This window comes from Schistocerca nitens, chromosome 11, assembly GCF_023898315.1.
Source record: "Schistocerca nitens isolate TAMUIC-IGC-003100 chromosome 11, iqSchNite1.1, whole genome shotgun sequence".
NCBI classification, from domain to species: domain Eukaryota; kingdom Metazoa; phylum Arthropoda; class Insecta; order Orthoptera; family Acrididae; genus Schistocerca; species Schistocerca nitens.
This window is the reverse complement of record NC_064624.1, coordinates 37,015,977-37,040,011: the sequence shown is the minus strand read 5'-3', so window position 1 is coordinate 37,040,011 and position 24,035 is coordinate 37,015,977. Positions and strand designations below refer to the sequence as shown.

General features: G+C 38.9%; 1 protein-coding gene across 5 annotated transcripts in view; it reads left to right on the top strand.

Moving 5' to 3' along the window:
* Positions 1-22,694, top strand: part of LOC126213262 (uncharacterized) — a 96,717-nt gene extending 74,023 nt beyond the window's left edge. For 4 of the 5 annotated variants that reach the window (XM_049940919.1, XM_049940922.1, XM_049940921.1 and 1 more), the window contains one exon: positions 18,136-18,317. In XM_049940919.1, coding sequence (XP_049796876.1) covers positions 18,136-18,264 — 129 coding nt within the window. In that variant the 3' untranslated portion in view covers positions 18,265-18,317. Of the gene's footprint in view, positions 1-18,135; positions 18,318-19,917 lie in introns of those variants that run through there. The other variant, XM_049940924.1, reaches the window with a different exon arrangement.
* Positions 22,695-24,035: the final 1,341 nt, after the last annotated feature.

Sequence of the window (24,035 nt, the reverse complement as noted above, 5' to 3'; positions counted from 1 at the left end):
TGGTAGTTTCTTGTCAGTTTCTTTGTTGTGGGTGTTTATTGCAGGTTTCTGTATTGTAGTTGTTCAGTGCTAATTTGTTTACTGAAGAGGCTTCTACGAAATCTGAGACCATCCAGTGCGTTCTGTGTTTTCATGAGGAATTTGCCAGTCGACACAGCTGCAGCGTGTTTTTTGAAATTGACTGTTTGAAATGTCTTCTGACTGGGGCCACAGGAGAGTGAAGTGTGCTGACTATTTGGATATTCATAAAAGAGTGAAATATAAGACAAACAAAAAAAGCAGACTTTGTTCAGGTTGGGAATAAGTGTTCTCATTTCAAGACTCTTATTCAAAGTAAAGATGTTTCCAGCGATGACTTTTTGTGTTCTAAATGTTTTGACAGAATAACAACAATGATAGTATCTGAACAATGTGAAGCCTCCCATGGTGCAGATGATGCAAATTTTGTATCAGTAAAGGAAAAATTAAATACCCTGAATCAGTCAACTACAGAGGTAGATGTTTGTCATGTTAAGAAACCGTGGTCAGTGAAGTCGAATCAGCAGTTCTATGCATCAAGAAAGTGCAGAAAAATTACTAAAGCTATGGATGAATACACTACAGCAAAACTGACCATACTCTCGAAAGTAGAAATTCAGAAGAAAATGAATCAAAGCCCTCTTGCACCTCTAGCCAGGAATTTTTCACAAATATCAATTCAGCTGTTGTATACTGTGCATCCTACAGTGAAAAGGCGCAAGTTTTAACTATTATTCCAGAGACATTTTTAAAGAAAACAATTTTGAACCACTTTCCATCAGTATCAAAGTACATGGTAGACAAATCAAGAAATGTGAAGTCTGTAAAAGGAATCTTTGGAAGACCAGATCCCTATTATTGTCATCCTGTAGAAGCAGCTCAGGTTCTTATAGTGCAGTCATTTTATCTGGAAGATAAATGGGACTCTTCTTGTCAGAGTGCCAACAAAAAAGACACTATAACACTAACAGGTGAAGGTCAAAAAGTTGTGAAAGTGTAGAGGTACATGACTTACAGTATTAAAGAAACTTTTGCAATTTATAAGAGCAACAATACAACTTCACATATCGGAAGATCAAAATTTTATGCACTACGACTTAAGTGGGTAGTTCCAACCCACCTCAGAGATGTCTATTTATGTGTGTACAGCATGAATTTTGAACTTTGTGTGGTAACTTTGAAGAACTTACTGGAGCACATGACATATGACGCCTCTGTTAGGCGTGTGAACTCATTAGTAGTCTGTAACATAAAACAAGGGTACCATTGGTGTAATGACCAGGTTTCAGTTTTTACAGGAGTGACATTTTCAAAACAAGACCACAAGTTTTACAGTTATAAGTGATGACACAGGATGTGACTCAGCACATGCTTTGCTAGCAGTGAGCAAAATTCTTCTACTTCATGGTGTGGGTTCCTGTAGTCATGTCCTAGTTCATGAACCACGGGCAACGTATGAGTGGCCAAGTAAGTGGTCCCGACAGTCAGGATACCAGTTACTTTGGAATAAGGCTGGGCATCTCGGACATATTCTGAGTTGTGGTCACCTTTGTGCTCATGTGGCAAAGACTACCAAATCTGCCGGTTAGTCCCAAAACCGTTATGAGTATAACCCAATGGGACTTGGGGCAAGTAAGGCTAGCAACCTGCTTCCCTGGTACTTTAAATATGATGCTGGCAACAATCAGAGCAAAATGCCTCGGACCTTTGGAGGTGACGGAGTCCCACCTCTAACTGACAAACCACGGACTCCTAAGATACGACTTGGCAAACAAATGGTAATGAGATGGGGAGCTATTAATATCAATGGGGGCTACTCTGGGAAGAAGGTAGAGCTGGCAGAGGCTGCAAGTAAGATGGGGCTGGACGTTTTAGCTGTTAGTGACATTCGGGTAAGGGGTGAGAAGGAAGAGGAAGTGGGAGAATACAAGGTCTACCTGTCAGGAGTCAAAGCAGGAGTAGCACAATGGGGTGTAGGGCTTTACATCAGGAAAGAAATGGAACCCAGTGTAGTTGCAATAAGGTATGTAAACGAACGACTGATGTGGATAGATTTGACGGTGTCTAGCAAGAAAATTAGGATTGTGTCAGTATATTCGCATTGTGAAGGGACAGATCAAGATAAGATGGATAGTTTTTATGAGGCACTCAGTGACGTAGTTCTTAGAGTAAAGGACAAGGACAGTGTTCTGCTCATGGGTGATTTTAATTCAAGGATTGGAAATCGAACAGAAGGGTATGAAAAGGTTATGGGAAAATTTGGAGAGGATATGGAGGCCAACAGGAACGGGAAGCAACTCTTGGATTTCTGTGCCAGTATGGGCTTAGTAATCACAAACTCCTTTTTTAAACATAAGAACATTCTCCGATATACTTGGGAAGGCAGGGGAACCAGATCTGTCATTGACTATATAATAACAGATCACGAATTCAGGAAGGCTGTGAGGGACACACGTGTATTCAGGGGATTCTTTGATGACACTGATCATTATTTAATCTGGAGTGAAATTGGGATTGTGAGGCCGAAAGTGCAGGTGGTCAGGTCCATATGTAGGAGGATAAGAGTGGAGAAACTTCAGGATAAGGAAATCAGGCACAAGTACATAGCAGCGATCTCAGAAAGGTACCAGTTAGTTGAATGTAGTCAATTACAGTCATTGGAAAAGGAATGGACAAGGTACAGGGACACAGTACTAGAAGTGGCTAAAGAATGTCTTGGAACAGTAGTGTGTAAAAGTAGGATGAAGCAAACAGCTTGGTGGAATGACACAGTCAAGGCAGCCTGTAAAAGGAAAAAGAAGGCGTATCAAAAATGGCTACATACTAGAACTCAGGTAGACAGAGAAAGTTATGTTGAAGAAAGAAACAAAGCCAAACAGATAATTGCAGCATCCAAGAAGAAATCTTGGGAAGACTTTGGAAACAGGTTGGAGACTATGGGTCAAGCTGCTGGAAAACCATTCTGAAGTGTAATTAGCAGTCTTCAAAAGGGAGGTAAGAAGGAAATGACAAATATTTTGGACAGGTCAGGAAAACTGCTGGTGAATCCTGTGGATGCCTTGGGCAGATGGAGGGAATATTTTGAAGAGTTGCTCAATGTAGGTGAAAATACGATCAGTAATGTTTCAGATTTCGAGGTAGAATGGGATAGGAATGATGATGGAAGTAGGATCACAATTGAGGAAGTGGAGAAAATGGTCAATAGATTGCAGTGCAATAAAGCAGCTGGGGTGGATGAAATTAAGTCGGAACTCATCAAATACAGTGGAATGTCAGGTCTTAAATGGCTACACAGAATAATTGAGATGGCCTGGGAGTCGGGACAGGTTCCATCAGACTGGACAAAAGCAGTAATCACACCAAACTTTAAACATGGAAACAGAAAAGATTGTAACAACTACAGAGGTATCTCTTTAATCAGCGTTGTGGGTAAAATCTTCTCAGGTATTGTTGAAAGGAAAGTGCGAGTATTAGTTGAGGACCAATTGGATGAAAATCAGTGTGGGTTTAGGCCTCTTAGAGGTTGTCAGGACCAGATCTTTAGCTTACGGCAAATAATGGAGAAGTGTTATGAGTGGAACAGGGAATTGTATCTATGCTTTATAGATCTAGAAAAGGCATATGACCGGGTTCCTAGGAGGAAGTTATTGTCTGTTCTACGAGATTATGGAATAGGAGGCAAACTTTTGCAAGCAATTAAAGGTCTTTACATGGATAGTCAGGCAGCAGTTAGAGTTAACGGTAAATTGAGTTCATGGTTCAGAGTAGTTTCAGGGGTAAGACAAGGCTGCAACCTGTCTCCACTGTTGTTCATATTATTTATGGATCATATGTTGAAAACAATAGACTGGCTGGGTGAGATTAAGATATGTGAACTCAAAATAAATAGTCTTGCATATGCGGATGACTTAGTTGTGATGGCAGATTCGATTGAAAGCTTGCAAAGTAATATTTCAGAGCTAGATCAGAAATGTAAGGACTATGGTATGAAGATTAGCATCTCCAAAACGAAAGTAATGTCAGTGGGAAAGAAATATAAACGGATTGAGTGCCAAATAGGAGGAACAAAGTTAGAACAGGTGGACGGTTTCAAGTACTTAGGATGCATATTCTCACAGGATGGCATCATAATGAAAGAACTGGAAGCGAGGTGTAGCAAAGCTAATGCAGTGAGCGCTCAGCTACGATCTACTCTCTTCTGCAAGAAGGAAGTCAGTACCAAGACTAAGTTATCTGTGCACCGTTCAATCTTTCGACCAACTTTGTTGTATGGAAGCGAAAGCTGGGTGGATTCAGGTTACCTTATCAACAAGGTTGAGGTTACGGATATGAAAGTAGCTAGGATGATTGCAGGTACTAGTAGATGGGAACAATGGCAGGAGGGTGTCCATAATGAGTAAATCAAAGAAAAACTGGGAATGAACTCTATAGATGTAGCAGTCAGGGCGAACAGGCTTAGAAGGTGGGGTCATGTTCAACGCATGGGAGAAGCAAGGTTACCCAAGAGACTCATGGGTTCAGCAGTAGAGGGTAGGAGGAGTTGGGGCAGACCAAGGAGAAGGTACCTGGATTCGGTTAAGAATGATTTTGAAATAATAGGTTTAACATCAGAAGAGGCACCAATGTTAGCACTGAATAGGGGATCATAGAGGAATTTTATAAGGGGGCTATGCTCCAGACTGAACGCTGAAAGGCATAATCAGTCTTAAATGATGATGATGATGATGATGATGATGATGATGATGATGCAAACAGAGAAGATTGTTTTTATTTCTGATGGTGCTCCTAATCATTTTAAAAATCATTACCAGCTGTTTGAATTGAGTTAGTCACTTGTGCCAGCTGATTGGGTACACAGTGCTACTGGTCTCGGGAAGGGGTCTTGTGTTGTAGGAGGCCTGATGAAGCACCATGCTACAAAACATAATCTTTCCATTCCAAATACAGCTGCAATACAGAATGCTAAGGATTTTATGAGAGTTGTGAAATCTTACACATCCACAGCCCTCATTCTTTTGTCCAAAGAGGAAATCAAGGAATTCTGTGAGCAGAAAAAAGAAGAATGGTCCAAAAAAATTACTCCTGTGAAAGAAATTCAGAAGACACATTTTAGGACTCACTTTAAAGAGCAAGAAAGAAGACATTTCATTCATTCAGCCAACACCTCAGAAACAGTAGGATAATATTCAGGTTCACAACCTGAGAAGGGGGATGTCTGTGGCATGTGTGTGTGACTGGGATTGCAGAGATTTATAGACACCAGTTATGAGTTAAACGAAATTGTAGTGAAATTTATGCTACCACATGGACCAGTTGCTGGATGTAAGTTTCCAGCTGAAGGACAGCAACAATGCCATCAGTGCTCACCTTCTGTTCACAATGTTCTCAAGTTCTCCAGTTCCTATTGGTTCAACAGGAAGGCATCACTCTATCTTAAAGGAAGATACTGAAGCACTGGAACACATTTTTGGTTCATTAACTGGCTAATTTCGGTACAAAACAGAGTACACATAAGTTATATAAATTGAAGCTTTTAAGTCTTTGGATTTTTCACATACGTTTTGGAATCATTTAAAATGCTTGAAAAATGTGTCTCTTACTCATCTTTCAAACTACTAAAATTTTCGTGAAATCTTCTCGGGTGATCAGCCGAGTAAAGGCGTCGTCTTCTCGCAACGTTTCGAAGGGTTTCGTACCCATCATCTTCAAGCGATGATGGGTACGAAACCCTTCGAAACGTTGCGAGAAGACGACGCCTTTACTCGGCTGATCACCCGAGAAGATTTCAGGAATGGAATATGCCGAGAAAGTCTCAAATCACATTTTACTAAAATTTTGTTAAATAAGTGTAGTTTTTGATTTTTATGAGCCTGTTATGATATAATGTGATAATAGAGCATGCTTTATGTATGGAAAAAATTTCAATTGTTTGTGAAACCTGTTCAACTGAAAAGTGGAGGCTCCCCTTTTCAGGGAATGTAAAATAATATGGTACTAATCAACAGAAAAAAATCAAAGTTTTACGGATTGGAATTTCTGAAAAAAAAATTCCATAAATTAAATAAAAAAAGTTCAGAATGCTATACTAAAAGAACTTTGTCAGATAAGTCCAAATGGAGAATTTCTTTGTAATCATAAAGCAATTAGCTTTCCAATAAAAAAATCAATAAGATATCTAGAGATGTTCCAGAGATTTTAAAATTTTATCAAAAATTCACATCTTCAAAATGGTATGCACAGTGTCATTTTTGGAGCAGAAATATAAACTAAATTCAATAACATCTGAGACTATGAAGACAACATTTTTTCCTACCCTGCCTGTATTGTTATGTACTATGCCTGAAGTACAACTATCAGCTACCTGAGCTGCCCACCCGTGAGCTACCCCTTTAAAAAAATCTCTCACAAATGACATTTTCCCCTTGTGATAGCATGTTTCAAGTAAATTATTAAATTTTCTAATGAGATCCTATGGATGCACTTGAACATATGGTTCAAAATTATTAAATTTGTTACAACTAACAAATGAAGTTCTGTTTGGGACACTACATATTCTATACTTTAGATTTTGTATTTCTTCCATCTTTTTTTCCATATCAGCCAATTTGGAATCTACATTATTATTTACTTTTACCAGTTTTTCCTCTACCACTACAGCACACTTGGTTTCCACTTCTGTTTCTAAATCATTTTTAATCTGATTGAATTGGTTCAAGTTTAACCCTGTTTTCAGCACAAAATTTCCTGGCTGCTTTGACTTCATCTTTACGCTGTTTTTCGGAAGCATGCACCCTCCTACTATAGTCATCACAAAGCTTCTTTCTGTCTTCTACACATTGACTACTAATTAATGTTAATTTCTCATTAGTGTTATGTGCTACTTTCTTTATCTTTTCATCACAATCGTTAGCTACTGCCTCAACCTTCTTAATTAATTCTGAAAGATTAGAGCTGACTACCTTAATCTCCTTTTTAATTTATTTCTCCAATTCATCCTTGAAGCCCATGTCAGTTCTAATGCTATGAGTTTTCTTTTCCACCTTAATAATGTCTTCTTTCGTACACATACTACTCATATTTTCTTTTAACATTGATTCCAATTTTTCGTCAGTCCTAACCTGTTGTCCTCACTGTCTTTCACTACTCCCCCTTAACCTTAATGATTTCATCCACTTCAGTGATGTTTTCATCCATTTCACTTCCATCACCATGCAGTGTACATGACACTTTTATCGTTTCATCTGCAATAGGGCTTTCGTCCCCATCATTCAAAGTTACATGCATGTCATTTACAGAAACAGTTCCCTGTTGTCCCTTCTCTCTCATCACACTGTCTTGTTCGTTAAGGCCACTCATTATGCATAATTTAATATAAAATGACTTTTTTTATGAAATTACCTTATTCTTATTCACTCGCCTTCTGCGGCTGCTGCTGCTGCAGCAGCAGTAATCATCATCTTGATTCATCGTCTGCACAGCTGCGTCTATGTGCGTGCTGATTTGCTGCTCCTGTACTCAATGGCTGCTTCCGTAGAACCCACTAGCTGATTGGCTGCTGTCATACTGTGGCCATGAAACCCATTCGCTGATTTGCTGTTGCACTTCCTTCATTATATTCACTGTATTGTAAACTGTTCTTGAGTTAGTGTTCATAGTTCGTGAGTCCTAGTTTATTGTGCCCAATTACGATAATCATCACCCAGAAGGGAACCATACATGATGTTCACCTGCTTTATTTGTTTGTTGATGGTCCTTGGTGTCAACATATTGCGTTGTGTTACTGACTGAAAAATGGGGAGTGGAATTTCAACACTGACTACTGTAAATAATGTAGCCAACAGGTGCACAGTTGCGTTCCTAGTTCTTTACTTTCACTGTTCACGACCTGCCAATAAACACAGTTAATATGGCCAGTGCACTATTGTTTAACTTTGAATGAACCTCATTAATAGTATTCAGGCAAACATCAGCATACTGCTACCGTAGTTTACTGTTGAACACCTATGAGCAGTAAAAACCTGATCACACAGTTATTGCAGAATAATATGCTACATATTGAATAAACACTGTCATTGTTTTAACACATGACCTATTACACGTATTTCACAGTTACGTTGATGCATTGTTGTTGACCTAACCAGCACTGGTTTCTCGTCTGAAAATCGCCCGTGGGCTGATTGTCTCAGGACAAAAAATTGGGCCTTTATACATCATCTCAGTAATAGGCACTGAAACTACACATTGTTTAGTGTTTAAGTTGCAGAAGTTAAAATTAAAACATAAATCATTAAATTAACTGAATACATTGAAAAATTGGTTCTTTTTAACATTTTGTTCTACACAGGGGTTAAGCTGAATTATTTGTTTAAATTATGAAATTAACAGATATAGATATAGAAACAATACTTTTCACAAACCTGTTAATTACTTTTGAATTAATGAAGGGCTGGGTTTGTTAATATATTTTCAAATAGAGCCAAATAAATACTTCAAGAATCCTAGTGATTCTTTTTCCAAATGTTTATAATTAGTACAGAATTTATGTTTGTTTGTAAGTCAGCAATAGAATCTAAGCCACAAAACAATTACTGATTTCATCCTATAACAAAAGATATTAACAATAAATTGTCCAAATAAATTAGAAAATCAATTACAGACATAAAATGGAGCACAAATTTAGATCTGGTGCTATATTCTTTAAAACTGAGGGCCAACCTTTCTCTTTTATGAATTCTGCAGATTATACTTACATATTTTGATGGTAATTAGTCAAAAATAAAAAAAATGAATTTAAAGAGGCAGATAACAAAACAAGAGGAAGTAAGAAGATCCCGGCTTGCTTTGTCATATGCTTACATTTTGACAGTGTAAGATGACTACTGCATCTCACAGGATGATTAAATAAATTTCAGACATTGTTTGGAATACCTTAAAGCTGTTTGTATACTTTTCATTTGTTACACAGCAATTAATGTTCCTTTGAATACTCCTCATTGAAGCATTGAGCCTAGATTGAATTGCTTATTTCTTACATGTGTATATGCTGAAGCTTATGTATGATTTATATCCTCAACAGATAGTTTGTTCAAATATTTACACTATGTGATCAAATCACATGTTGAAAACTGCATTCTTCCCTTAGGTGAGAATGGTCTCTTCTACGTTTCACAATGATCTTGGTACTTCCTTAAGCAGGAAAGTGTATGAAATTGGTCCATAATTTGAAGAGTTACCCTTATGGTGGCTTTGAAGGTACTGAAGGTTCATTGGATAAACAAGTCAGTCACCTTTGTTCTAATAGCTTACAATACATCCTGAAGTCTTGCTCAGTGTACACAAAATAACCTAGACCATAGCTGCTGTGCAGATGGCGTGGTTGGGGAGGACAACAATAGTTATGGAGACTTTGTTGTGGACAACCACAGCATGTTGGGGAAGGTGCAGATCAACAGCTGAAGCATCTGCACAAATGTATTTCTTCCATAGCTTGTCAGCTACAACTACTGAGTCTGTGAATGATAATATCAACTGGTTATGCAAGTATGACCAATGGTTTGACAAATGTAGATGTTAAGATTAAGTACTGTCTCACTAGAATACTGAAGAAGAACAAACCACATAAACAGAGGATCATTCAAAATGAAACCAGGTGGACTGTGTGCCGCCAGAAGGAAATCTCCTAAATCAAAAAATATGTCATAATGGCCAACACCACTTAATATGGTACTGTCAGTGTAAAATAAAGAAAATGCCACACATGGGGATTGTGTGTCATCCCCCTGATAACCATTTCAGCAGGCATTACCTAAAAATATAACGTTCATTTTCTTCTTCTTCTGGTTTTTCCGAAGTAGTGAAGCCTGAGGAAGTACTTTCAGTTATTATATGAGCATGGTGTTTATTGTTTTGGACATTTCTGGAAGAACACACACCACACTGAATCCGCAGCTATGACAGCAATTGTAGTTGGAAGGAGAGGAAGGCAGAGAAAGGGAAGGGACTAATGATATTAGCTGTATCGAGACTTTACACAGAGTCAGCAGCGATGAGTGAAAATGCGTGCTGTAGAGGGACTCAAACTCGTGATCTTCTGGTTACTAGGCAGTCACATTAACCGCAATGTCACCTGGACACAGTGTTTATTGCAAAAATGCAGACTATCTCATCGTGCTCCCGAGCAGACTCACACTGCCACCCAGTGGCACTTATCTGCAGACTCTGTCAATGTCCTACTTTCTCGCTGATTTTATATTCACACTGGAGGTCGAATGTAACTGTACATCCACACTAAAGGTAGTAAATTAATTACCTATTGAGGTGAATCAATAGTATGAATGCATGGTAAAACTTGCTCACAATTAACTCACCAAGTAAAAATAAATTGGTCAAATCTAGAACATAGAACTATTCACACAAATTTTATTCAGCATAACTAAAACAAACTTTTCTTCATATCATTGTCAACTCTCTGCCAGGACACGAACTTTTTTTTTTCTTTCCTTCATTATGGGATACCTAACCAACCACAGTTTGTATTTCAAGATGGCTTTCATACTGAGGTAGTTTTCAATCAGCAGTTGGTTCCCACTCCTTGTTGCACATATCCTGCAGATGCGTGCTGTTTCATTTAGTTTCACCGAGCGAGGTGGCGGAGTGGTTAGCACACTGGACTCGCATTCGGGAGGACGACGGTTCAATCCCGTCTCCGGCCATCCTGATTTGGGTTTTCCGTGATTTCCCTAAATCGCTTCAGGCAAATGCCGGGATGGTTCCTTTGAAAGGGCACGGCCGATTTCCTTCCCCATCCTTCCCTCACCCGAGCTTGCGCTCCGTCTCTAATGACCTCGTTGTCGACGGGACGTTAAACACTAATATCCTCCTCCTCCTCCTCCATCATTTAGTTTCAACACAATAGACAGCTAAATTTTTACCAAGTGAACTCAGTTGTGTAACAGTCCATCCCACAGAAATCAGCTGAAGACAGAAACATTCTCTGTTGCCAAAATAACTGGTGATCTGAGGCATCTCAACACCTTGGAAGATTACTAACATTATCAGACATATCGGGTTTTTAAAATGTTGTCTACATCTTGCTTATGTTTTTCATTCTTGCAACTGTAAATATAGTACTGAATACTTTTTCTGTAATACTGTATTGTATAAGTTGGGCAAGCCCAGATAAACCTATTGTTTACATTTGACTGCACAAAAATTAGTTGTCCTCTAAGAATTCTAAGTCTGGCCGTCTGCACAATCTGGCAACACTATCGTATGTGTATGTGTCTGGAGGAAATGTTGTCTTCCACTCGAGCTGTTACAGTATTGTATCTGGTAGTAAATGTCGTGCAATGTAGATGCATAGTTGAGAGTTTAAGTCCTCTCATTCTTTTATTTTTTAACCACATTTCGGCTGTGTACTTAATGTATCAGTCAGATGGAAACTCAGGGATAATTTGCTTCACTTTCTAATCTTCTGTGCAAGAGCTCATGGCTGCATCAAGATCGGAATATATTATAGTCGAGAGTTTTCTTTCCATGGAGCAGCAACCAGCCATCTGCCACTGGTTTCTTGATGCCAGCCACAATCTGACCAGTTGAGCTCATTGCGACGTATTTTTGGCACCTTGCTGCTCTCGCATTTAAATTGTTTCTTTGTGCAGTTTGATTCTCCGCATGAAATAACTTTGATAAATGGGGTGGACACCATGCAGTTACACATGTGTAGGTTATTGTGAATATATTTATCAGTTGCCATTTTATTATTTGAACTTCCAATATTTGATGTGTAGTTATGAACTGGATTGTGTGTAGTTGAATCTTATGAATATTGTTTAAGTGTTATGAAATAGATGCAAGAGGAAAGGGTCTAACACTTCTGACATATTTTTCATTTTGGGATTTACTGACATGTGAAGGAGCCTCCATATTTGCCATGTCTTTACTAACAGCATCTTCTCAATGTTGATAGCTATGGCATAGGGAAGCTCTATGAGTGAACTGATGACACTGAAACCAAAATGCGGTAATAGACACCAGTTTGATTTTTGTTGCTGTTAATTGTGGCATGTTGTACTTCTGCTATTGACTTATTAACTTTGGCAGTTGAATGCAAATGTTGCACGACAGTTAAATGGTAACAGTTCATCACATATGTCAGTTATTGAAACTTCATGAATGTGGAAATTCATTCATGCCAGAATGAAAGAAACAAGAAAATCCTTTTCTGATGTGGTTTTCCTAATATCACTCGTTCCACACTTCACACAAATGCTTCAAGGTGCGTTCACCCCTCTGTTAAACCCACAGAAAACAGTATGTCGCATATATTAGACATCTTCCTCGTGCTACTTAGTTTATAATGCATAAACAATGTTAAAAAGATCAAATTATGAAAAATCCAATTCATAACTGCAAGTCAAATACTAGAATTTTAAATTAGAAAATGACAGTTGATAAGTACACTCATACCTTTTGTGTAGCTCCATTTTCACTTGGTTTACTAAAGTTATTTACTGCAGAAAATCCAACTATGCTAATAAATAATTTCATGCTTATCAGTGTGAGAGCATAAATGTACTCCAAACGCAGATGCACCACATTCATCTGTTCAGACTACAATCAGTGTCAGATGCCTGGTGGCGAGCAGCTGGGTTGCAGTAGTTATGTAGGGTGAGGAAACGTTTAAGCATAAACGGTTGTGATCTTGATGCAGCCAAAGGCTCTTTTGTTATTACTGTGTGATTAGAAAGTGAAGCAGATTACCTTTGAGGTTTCATCAGGTTCACATTTTTAGCAGGCAGTCGAACTGCAGTTAAAAAATAAAGGAATGAATAGACTGGAGCATACAACTTTGCATCTACATTGCATGACATTTACCGCTAGACCACGAGTGGTACAACACTCTAACAACTCAAGCGAAAGACAATGTCTACATCTTACAGTTTCTGCATCCTGTGTTGTCAAATCATGAATATGACAAGGCTTAGAATTCGTAGGGGTGGGGAACTTTTTGTGCTGTCAAGTGTATGTGTTCAGTTGTTTCATTTAATGTGGTCTGGTAGTTGCTTCACATACTCATTTGATATAACTTTTTGTTAATGGTAACTACATTACCTGAGAGCTTGTATAGTTATAAATATTATTGATTGATCAATGGAAGGTCCAGGATGTAAGAACAATAATATAGAGGATAGATTTCTACTCGTAACGTAGAAGAGTCATCGAGTTGCGGGCCGGCACAATGAAAAGGACACTGGAAGTATGCACAATCTCCGACAAAGTTCTTCCTCAGAAGTAGAACTCACTCTCTCTCTCTCTCTCTCTCTCTCTCTCTCTCTCTCTCTCTCTCTCACACACACACACACACACACACACACACACACACACACACACGGCTACTGTCTGTGGCTATTAAGGCCCGACTGTGACTGTGTTTGACATGAGCAACAACTGCTAAAGTGAGTGACAGGTAAAAAAAAAAGGAGGCGGCACAGGTTGAGGAGTGGGAGGGATAGTAGGGTAGGGGTTGGGGAAGAAGTGAACCAACTGTGAGCTACTACCTGTATTCTCTAATGGTCTAACTTCCATATCAATATTTTGTGATCAACACAACTGAACACCTTAGTTGATTAAAAAAAGATGGCTAGTGCTCAAAACCATTTGTTTAATCCATCCAGTACCTCACAGAGAAAAGAGAATATAGCATTTTCAGTTGTTAAACCACTTCTAAAACTGATCTGGACATTTGATAGCAAATTATATGAAATAAAATGATCAATTATCCTTACATAAACAGCCTTTTCAATAACTTAAGCAAACACTGTTGGCATAGAAATAGGTCTAAAATTGGTCACATTATCCCTTTCTCCCCTTTTACAAAGTAGCTTTTTCCTGCAAACAGATAGCTTGTTAGTGGTCGTGCCCACATAGAATGTGCTACAGATGTTACCGCTTATTTGGTAGATTGTATGGCTGTTTCCACAGGTGGCTCTGTCTTTGATCAAATAGGAGATGCCAGTGATAGGACTGGAGTAGATATGGCTTCTGGGTCTGTTGCAGAGATATAAGCCTTGAGGCAAGGGGCTAGGAGCAAGAGAGGAGTAGTGATGGATAAGAGTATTGTCTAGGACTGGTGGGCAAAAAGATATCATTATGGGAGGGTTGAGTAAGACAGTAGTGAGGATATTTCAGGACAGGTCGGGAGACAGTCAAAACTGAAATGACAAATATCCTCCCCATCCCTCCCACAGTGATATTCCACCACCCACCCAACATATGAAATATACTTGTCCATCCCTAGTCCGCCCCAGTCCCCAACTCCTTGGTACATGCCTCATATCTATGCAATAGACTCAGATGCAAGACCTGTCCCATACATCCTTCTGTTACCACCTACTACAATCATATCACTGGCCTCTCTTACCCCATCTGAGGCAGGACCACCTGTGTAAGCAGCTGTGAGCTCTACAAACTTAGTTACAACCACTGTGCCGCATTCTACATGGGCATGACTACTAACAGGCTAACAAGCAGGGAAATCTTCCTACAATATATCCATTGTTCCTGAATCCCCCCTCGCCTCCACCTTCCATTCTTCCACCTGCCTATCCCCTTCCCAACTCCCACTGCAATACCTATCTTGCCAATGCACCTAGAAGTTCTTTCCCTCTTCTGTACTTCTGTACCCTCCCTTTCCTCCTCCCCATTTCCACACTCTTCCAGCACAGTCTCTTGATGCTGCTCCAAGCAACCCACTTGGATAGTCTCACAGGCAGCACCAGCATCATCCCCCACCCGTAACCTGATACTCCACCCTCTCCCTTCCACAACCTACATCTCCATACACCGCCCCATCCGAGCAGATTGCTGTTTCATCAGACGCAGATGCAGTCACAGTCGCAGTTGAACTCTAGTGCTCTGAGGCAGTGGTCATGTGTGTGCGAGCAATGAGCTGTGCTAGGGTGTGTGTGTGTGTGTGTGTGTTTTTTTTAATGCAGAAGGACTTTGTCTGAAATCTTTAATATCTTAGCAGGCTTCTCATTTTGCCTCTCTGTGGCTCAACACAGCCTCTATGTGATGAATAGCAATGTATTATTTCCATATTAATGTTATTCATTGTTTGTAAAAAATGTAGCTCAATGCTGCCTCTATATGATGAATAGCAATATAGCCTTCGCATGTTATTCATTGTTCATATAAAATGTAACTAAGTCTGACACATTATCCTGAAGCATTTGGAAGTTACATCTTAGGCCTTAGATGTTATTTTCTTCCTGTTTATCAAGCAGTTTCCTGCCTCTTGACCCACTCCTGAATCTTGTAAGATAGCACCAAGACAAAATTTACCCCGTTGCTTTTGTGGTTGCAATTGTGGTGTTTTCTGTAAAAAGAGGTACACAGTTTCTGTAGGAGTTGATGTTCCACATACCAAATTGTTTGATCACAAATACCAGATTATTTTATCACTACTTTCAAAAATCATCCTATGCTGATTGCCACAAGGAAAATTGCTTTTATTGAGGTAGCTCGTTGTTAATGGTTTCCAAAACAGGACAGCTGCTAGGATAGTAATTTTGTTGCTTTATGTGGCTATTCATACGTCAATGTGTGTGCCATTGTGATTGATTTAGACTAAGTTTGCTTAAAAGGCAAACAATTTGCTATAAAAGAGACTTACTTATTTTGCAATTTAATTGTAGCTATGTTGTGTGTTTTTTTCTTTTTTTATTTGCACGTTCCCCACAGTTGTAGCAGAAAGCCTTCGTGCTTCATACAATCACCTGTTCAGCAGTTTAGTAACTGGTTGGAACTTGGGAGAACACCATCTGTTTCTTATGAAGCTCTCAGTCCTATGCAGGTTACAGTCAATATCCGAGGGATGTCATAGTTAAAAAAAAGAGTTCTGTAAATAGCATGTTTATGTAGCCACCCTGAGTGTACAAGATAAAAGTAAAGGAGTGTGTTAGTAAATAGACCATTTTTTGTTTAAATGTTTTAAGAAGAAGAAGACATAACATTTTTTTTTTCAATTTGTTGTATTCCGGTACGAAAATTCATTTATACAAAATATTGTGTGCTAGTGAAAAAGTGTGTGTGTGTTTGTGTGTGTGTGTGGGGGGGGGGGGGGGAGAGGGGGGGGGTGCTAGTGAAAAAGTGTGTGTGTGTGTGGGGGGGGGGGGGGGGAGCACTGCAATGAAAACATTGTAAAATAATGCTCCAGTATTGTTTATTCATATGTCATATGTGTTATCTCCAGTGCTATTTCAAAAACATTTTCCCACACAAGTGGCATAACATTTAGCACCCCCCCCCCTTCCTCACCTTGTATCACCCCTCTTCCTTTCACTTCTTGCCTCGTACATTACTTACCATAGCTTTGTAAGACCTTTAAATCTAAATCTAAATCTAGTGAGCATAGAAACTGATTATTTTTGCTACTTATTATGAGACACCTTGTTTACAAATTTTGGATGACCAGCACCAACAGTGCTGCAAATGGTCACTTGAGTCACTTTGGCCTTAAACCAACTCTGATTATCTCAGTACAATTATCCCATCCATTTAGTGCAGCAAAGAAAAGAGACTTGGTTGTGCAACTACACTCCTGGAAATGGAAAAAAGAACACATTGACACCAGTCTGTCAGACCCACCATACTTGCTCCGGACACTGAGAGAGGGCTGTACAAGCAATGATCACACGCACGGCACAGCGGACACACCAGGAACCGCGGTGTTGGCCGTCGAATGGCGCTAGCTGCGCAGCATTTGTGCACCGCCGCCGTCAGTGTCAGCCAGTTTGCCGTGGCATACGGAGCTCCATCGCAGTCTTTAACACTGGTAGCATGCCGCGACAGCGTGGACGTGAACCGTATGTGCAGTTGACGGACTTTGAGCGAGGGCGTATAGTGGGCATGCGGGAGGCCGGGTGGATGTACCGCCGAATTGCTCAACACGTGGGGCGTGAGGTCTCCACAGTACATCGATGTTGTCGCCAGTGGTCGGCGGAAGGTGAACGTGCCCGTCAACCTGGGACCGGACCGCAGTGACGCATGGATGCACGCCAAGACCGTTGGATCCTACGCAGTGCCGTAGGGGACCGCACCGCCACTTCCCAGCAAATTAGGGACACTGTTGCTCCTGGGGTATCGGCGAGGACCATTCGCAACCGTCTCCATGAAGCTGGGCTACGGTCCCGCACACCGTTAGGCCGTCTTCCGCTCACGCCCCAACATCGTGCAGCCCGCCTCCAGTGGTGTCGCGACAGGCGTGAATGGAGGGACGAATGGAGACGTGTCGTCTTCAGCGATGAGAGTCGCTTCTGCCTTGGTGCCAATGATGGTCGTATGCGTGTTTGGCGCCGTGCAGGTGAGCGCCACAATCAGGACTGCATACGACCGAGGCACACAGGGCCAACACCAGGCATCATGGTGTGGGGAGCGATCTCCTACACTGGCCGTACACCACTGGTGATCGTCGAGGGGACACTGCATAGTGCACGGTACATCCAAACCGTCATCGAACCCATCGTTCTACCATTCCTAGACCGGCAACGGAACTTGCTGTTCCAACAGGACAATGCACGTCCGCATGTATCCCGTGCCACCCAACGTGCTCTAGAAGGTGTAAGTCAACTACCCTGGCCAGCAAGATCTCCGGATCTGTCCCCCATTGAGCATGTTTGGGACTGGATGAAGCGTCGTCTCACGCGGTCTGCACGTCCAGCACGAACGCTGGTCCAACTGAGGCGCCAGGTGGAAATGGCATGGCAAGCCATTCCACAGGACTACATCCAGCATCTCTACGATCGTCTCCATGGGAGAATAGCAGCCTGCATTGCTGCGAAAGGTGGATATACACTGTACTAGTGCCGACATTGTGCATGCTCTGTTGCCTGTCTCTATGTGCCTGTGGTTCTGTCAGTGTGATCATGTGATGTATCTGACCCCAGGAATGTGTCAATAAAGTTTCCCCTTCCTGGGACAATGAATTCACGGTGTTCTTATTTCAATTTCCAGGAGTGTAATTGCACGAGTAAGAAATGATCACTGTATAAATAAAACTTAGATCAATGATATACTTTATGCAATAATTAAGATTTATCTTTCCTCTATTTCCAGAAAGTGATGACCTTTGAAAGATGGTGGTGTGTTTTAACAGATGAACTTGATCTCTGCATTCAGGGATCTGTGGAGAACAAGAAAGCATGTTTGAAATTTCACTTGTTTCTGACATGTTGCTTACAATGACTGCCTTTTGTCACGTTCAAAATGTAGATTACATTGATATTTAACTGATTTTATATTTCTCTTTTTTGTGATTAAGTAGTATATGACTTGTCATCAGGTCCTTTGAAGCTGAAAACTCACCTTAGAACATGTAGGCCACCCGTTGTGACCGAGTGGTTCTAGGTGCTTCAGTCCGGAACCACGCAGCTGCTATGGTCGCAGGTTTGAATCCTGCCTCAGGCATGGATGTGTGTGATGTCCTTAGGTTAGTTAGGTTTAAGTAGTTCTAAGTGTAGGGGTCTGATGAGCTCAGATGTCAAGTCCCATAATGCTTAGAGCCATTTGAACCATTTTTGAACATGCAGTTAGCTGTTCATTGTGAAGTAAATTTGCAGATTTGTTCAACAAAATTGAACCATTTAGTTATGTAAAAGGCTTCAGTAAGATCACAAAATATACCAGCAGGATTATTTTGGTTGTTTTTAGTTCTGCTAGGTTTTCATTCATAAGGGTATATGGTGGCTGCTACATGTGAAACTGAAAAGTATTTAGCAAATTTTTTTTGAGTTAAGGACTGATTATGAATACGGCTCAAGGTTAATTGTATCAGCCTTTCACAAGATTTTACTAATCTGCTAGAAACACTGTCATAGAAAAATGTTGCTGCTTTTAGCAACTTCATGGTGTTTTTAATTCCCTTTGGTCTTGCATATTTAATATTAACGACGTTTGGTGATGTAAAAAGTATTGAATTATCAATTTCACAGCTGAAATGCCACAATTATTAAAATATTTCTGGCTATTATTGTGTGGTTTTTCCTGATTTCTCTGATGACTTGTGGCATATAAGTTCTTGTATTCCATTTGGAACGAATTAAAGAATGGAAACTCCAGGTAGGAATATCAACAATTTAGGAAAAGGTAGATTGCTACTCACTGTAAAGGAGACACATTAAGTTGCAGACAGGCATAATTAATATGCAAGTTAATGTGTGTTCTTTATGGTAAGTAGCAATTTGTTTTTTTCTGCAGTGGTGATATTCAGCATTAATTGTTTCTAGAATGCAAAGGTTACAATATTTACACTGTAACCAAAGGAGTAAGCGACTGTTTTCTTGAAAGTGAAAGTGCTTTGCAAACAAACCACTTCTGTTACTTTTGGTTCTTCTTGGAACACACAAATAGCTTATTGTTGTTCAGTTTTCAACTCTTGTACCAAAGTCATAATAAAGTTTTAAAATGATGACACTGCCACCATCTGCCTGTGTGTTTTTTTTATTATTTCCCAAATTTAGGCCTTTGAGCCATTACCAAATGCAACTAGGAAAAATATTAGTACATGTTAGCCATTTCGGGCTGCCTGGTTTATCTTTACAGGTCTCAATGAAATGTTTTGTTAGTGATATGTTTGTCAGACGTGCTTGACATGTACTGATCTCTTTCCCAGTTGCAATTAATAATGGCACAAAAAAAGAAATAATAAAAAAGAACATGTAGGCAAATGGAGATAGTGGTACTGTTAGTGTTACGTGTCATTTAGAATGGAAAATGCCAATGTACATCTCTTAGGCTATGCAAGAGATGAAAATATCCATGTGAATAAAGAGAAAAGTTTTAAATTAAGGGAGAATGAATGAGAGCTGTAGACTGCCGCTTGGCTTTCTGTTTGTGCAGAGCTGCCCGTCTGGTGGAAGTGGATAGTCAGCGCATGTCTCCATCTGCTGTAGTGGGCGTATGTTGTTCTGTGCAGCCACAAGTGGAAAGTGTCATGAGAAATGTTCATGGAGAAGACATAAGACTTGCATTAAAAACGTAAAAATGTATCTTTGATATCTTCTCCAGTTGTTCTTGTTCTTCTTGTTGTTGATCTTGCTATGGAACAAGTACTTGAGGTGGAGGCAAATATTTAAATTGAGGTCTGCAAGACTGGATGATGTAATATGACCAAGTTGTATTCTTAACAGATGAGAGAATGCATGTTTTAAGTGGAAAGAGGCGTTTGAGGTGCTAGATCAGAATTGACCTCTCTTTCAGTGTATTTCTTAAATTGTCGAAGTAGGGGTCCCCATCAAGGCACAAAGAAGAAGAGAAGCTGGAAGTGAATAGCAGGACCAGTGTGGATCCTGTAATAAATAATATAGGTGACTGTATATTCAGAGAAGTTTTGTTGTGTGGGCATATATGGAATTCAAGGAGTAAAGAAAGTACTACAGCCTTTGTGTGTGAACCTCCCTGTGTGTGAACATGATACTCACACATCCAGTCTGAGGACAAACTAAGACCCAAACCAAGTTGCATATGTTGACAATATAGGCCAGGAGAAAGGAAATATGGTAGTAGGAGAGTGGAAAATCGAAAAAGAACATCAATTTAAGAAAGATTTTCCTTTTATATTCAAGGAGAAGTACAGTTGCCAAGGGCAACTGACATCAACAGTGGAGCATCTAGCTGTAGACACGTAGTATAAACAGATAAGAAGAATTGGTAAAGAAATAGGGGATAATAAATTGCCAAGAATTTGGGAAGTAAAAGAACGGTGCTAATAAAGGTTAAACAGAAGACCACAGTTGATCATAGTAACAAAAGTCCATCGCTAAGGATTGTAAATGTGTGACAAAAGAAAAAGGTCTACAATCCTTATACAGTTGGTGTTACGATAAGGAAGATGTTGTGGTGAGTTCCAAGAAGAAGAATGGTGACAGAATGGCAGTCTACAAACATTGTGTGCGCCTCTCGACTCAGCATGCACACTACGGCATCACACAGTTTTTGGTTGCCAGCCACGCTACAACAGCAGCCTGTGACAGTTGCTTGATGTGATATGTCTGTAGCACACCAGCACACAACTCATCACCAGCACACAGTTCTTATCTTAGGGTGGGCTGTGGTTAATATATTTTAAGGTAAATTTGTTTGTTTTGGTGAATAGAGTAAAGAAATTAATTGTTGATGTTTGCTACACATTAAATGAAGTGACTTTGTGCAGGGAGTACTATAATGGAAAAGTGATATTAAATTTGGTAAATAGAAATGATACCTTCTGGAAATTGTGGCACTGCAACTTCATTCAATGCAACACATCAAGGTAGTTGTTGACATCATAGTCTGCTCCACATAGAAAAATTGGCCTAAAACTTACGCATCAGGTCACACCGTGTGTTGACCTTGTGTTCAGCATAGGCACAAGGATTTTCTGAAGCCCATATTCTGATGAACAGTGATGAATATGACAGACATGAAATGAAATGTGCCTCATTGCTGTACACAATCTCCTTCATAAATTGTTCATCATAAATGATCTCATCAAGCATTCTGTAATTAACTTCAATCGTTTGGACCTATCAATCAGTTTGATACTGTGCAACAACCACAATTTGTAACCCTAAAAATATGATCCTTTTTTTTTCAGACCTTATGAACTGATCTTTTTTTTTTTAGGTCTAATTATCAATGCTAGACACACCAGATTTTTTGGTTCTCATTAGTTAGCTAACTTGTACAGCTTCTACGGACTCGGGGCATAGTGAATGCCTACCAGAACATGGTTCATCAACAAACTGACAGTCTCTTTTAACTGGGTATCCCACCAATTAATAGTTTTTTATAAGTGGTGGCTCTTTTTTGTACAAGTTATGGTATCCCGGCTGAGACACAAAGTTGAAATATGCTCACTATTTTTTATTTACTTAAATTTGCCACATTTCGTGACAGTACCTTTTCCGTTAGTCATTTGCAAGGCAATATTAGTCTTGGTTTCCGTTGTCTAATGAAGTATGATTCCACTATGCATCTTTGTCGGTTGCAGAAATGACCTGGTTCAATGTGTTTGCCAGATTTTTGGTGTTTCAAATACCATTTCTTCAAATGTAGTTTCTTCTTATAGTTTATATAAAAAAAAGTAACATAATTCAAAATTATTTATGACGGCGACCTGCACACTCTTCTTCCGTCAACACACACCAAGAGTTAACTGCCGACAGTATAGTCAAAGACGACTCCAAGGTCAAAAATATTTTACACAACACACAAGCTTTCACTTGTAATCAGTCTCTTTGCTATTCTTCGATACATTTACTAATAGTAAACAATATGCTTTCACTCTCAAAAATATAAGTAAATTAACATATAATAAGACAAATTATAATAAAAAAATTCTGACAAAAATATAAGAAAACATTTACAATTTGGTATCGACAAATACGGTAAAAAAATAACATCTCCCAGACCCATTACAACTGCTCCCTAGGGCTTTTGTTGTTATGGACATATACAACAAAATCCCGACCACACTAAGTAATGGATCTGTATTACACAATTAGTACATTAATGATGCAGTCTGATAACCTCTTCCAAATTTGGACTCTTTGAATCTGTGGACTTGTTACTGGCTGTTGTTGCAATGATACTTCCCCATCAATCTCATACACAAAAAAATTCAAGTAAAGAAATTATTTGACATGACAAATATACATGGTATAAAACATACATGAGAAATATTCTAACATACAGCATACAGATTGAAAATAATAGATAAGTAAAACTCATTTCCTAGAATAAGATTAAATTTTTTTTTTATATTAATGTTAATTTCATTATGCTTACGTATTGTACAGTAAAAATGATACTGGTCATATATAGTGTAGTTGTTTTTTCTATATATTTGCCTTTTATATATATATTTTTTTACTTTGATTTTTAAAAAATTTTTTACTCATGTTTTTTGTATATTTTTTGCTTGTGATTTTCTTTTTAAATTTTTTTACTCATGTTTTTTTTTATTTTTTTCTTATGATTTTCTTCTTTTAGTACAGCTAAAGATACATCAGTATTATCTAAATTTTTTGCAATTATTTATGTACACTTGCCTCTCTACTACAATATTACTACAAGTCACATTCTTGTGAGGAGTACTTTCGCTCCCGACAACATCAGTATAAACAACAATAAATTGCTCATATATCATGAGGCTTTATCTAAAATTGGTTTTGAAACGTATACCTGTCATGCATGTCCTCACATGCATGCCTTCACCCACATGGAAGACTTAGCTTCCAAAAATTAGAAAAACTCAGAAATGCTCACTAGGGAGACTTTTTCTTTTTTGTAAAAAAGTAAAAATAAATCTTTCTCTCATTCTTTGTTACAACAGTGTTTTTTCATCAGTTTCAATTAACATGTGACTTCAAATTATTAATTTATACATGCAAATATACATACTTGGTTGTACAGGTAGTTTTGTTCTAACAAGCATATTCCAGTGGAGGACTTTTGTTTTAGATGATAATAGGTTATTTAAATTTTGAAATTACGATTTCTGTTTAAATAGTTTCAAAGAGGCAACATTCCTGAGACCAAATAATTTCTTTGACTTAGGATACATCAAACGATAAGCATTAGGGTGTGGATTTTCTATGACTTCAAAAGGCCCAATATAGATATCAAAGAATTTTTTAATTTCTGAAGTTAACATTTTTGATTTTTCATGAGATCTGACCAGAACAAGATCCCCAACTTTGAGAGTGGTTAATTTTACCCTATTGTGATGTCTTTTATTCCTCTTTTCCCCTTGTTTCTTCATAGTTTCCCTGACAATATCTTCTCTCTCTTGCATAGTTAAAGGTGTACATTTAGGAAATTCAATAAGTTCTGATATAAGATTTGGAGGCCTAATATTAAACATAATCTCATACGGTGAAAATCCTGTGGAATTATGTTGTAGGCTATTCATAATATCTTCAAAATTTCGAATGTGCTCAAACCAGGTTGGATGTTTATGGCTACAATAGGTTCTA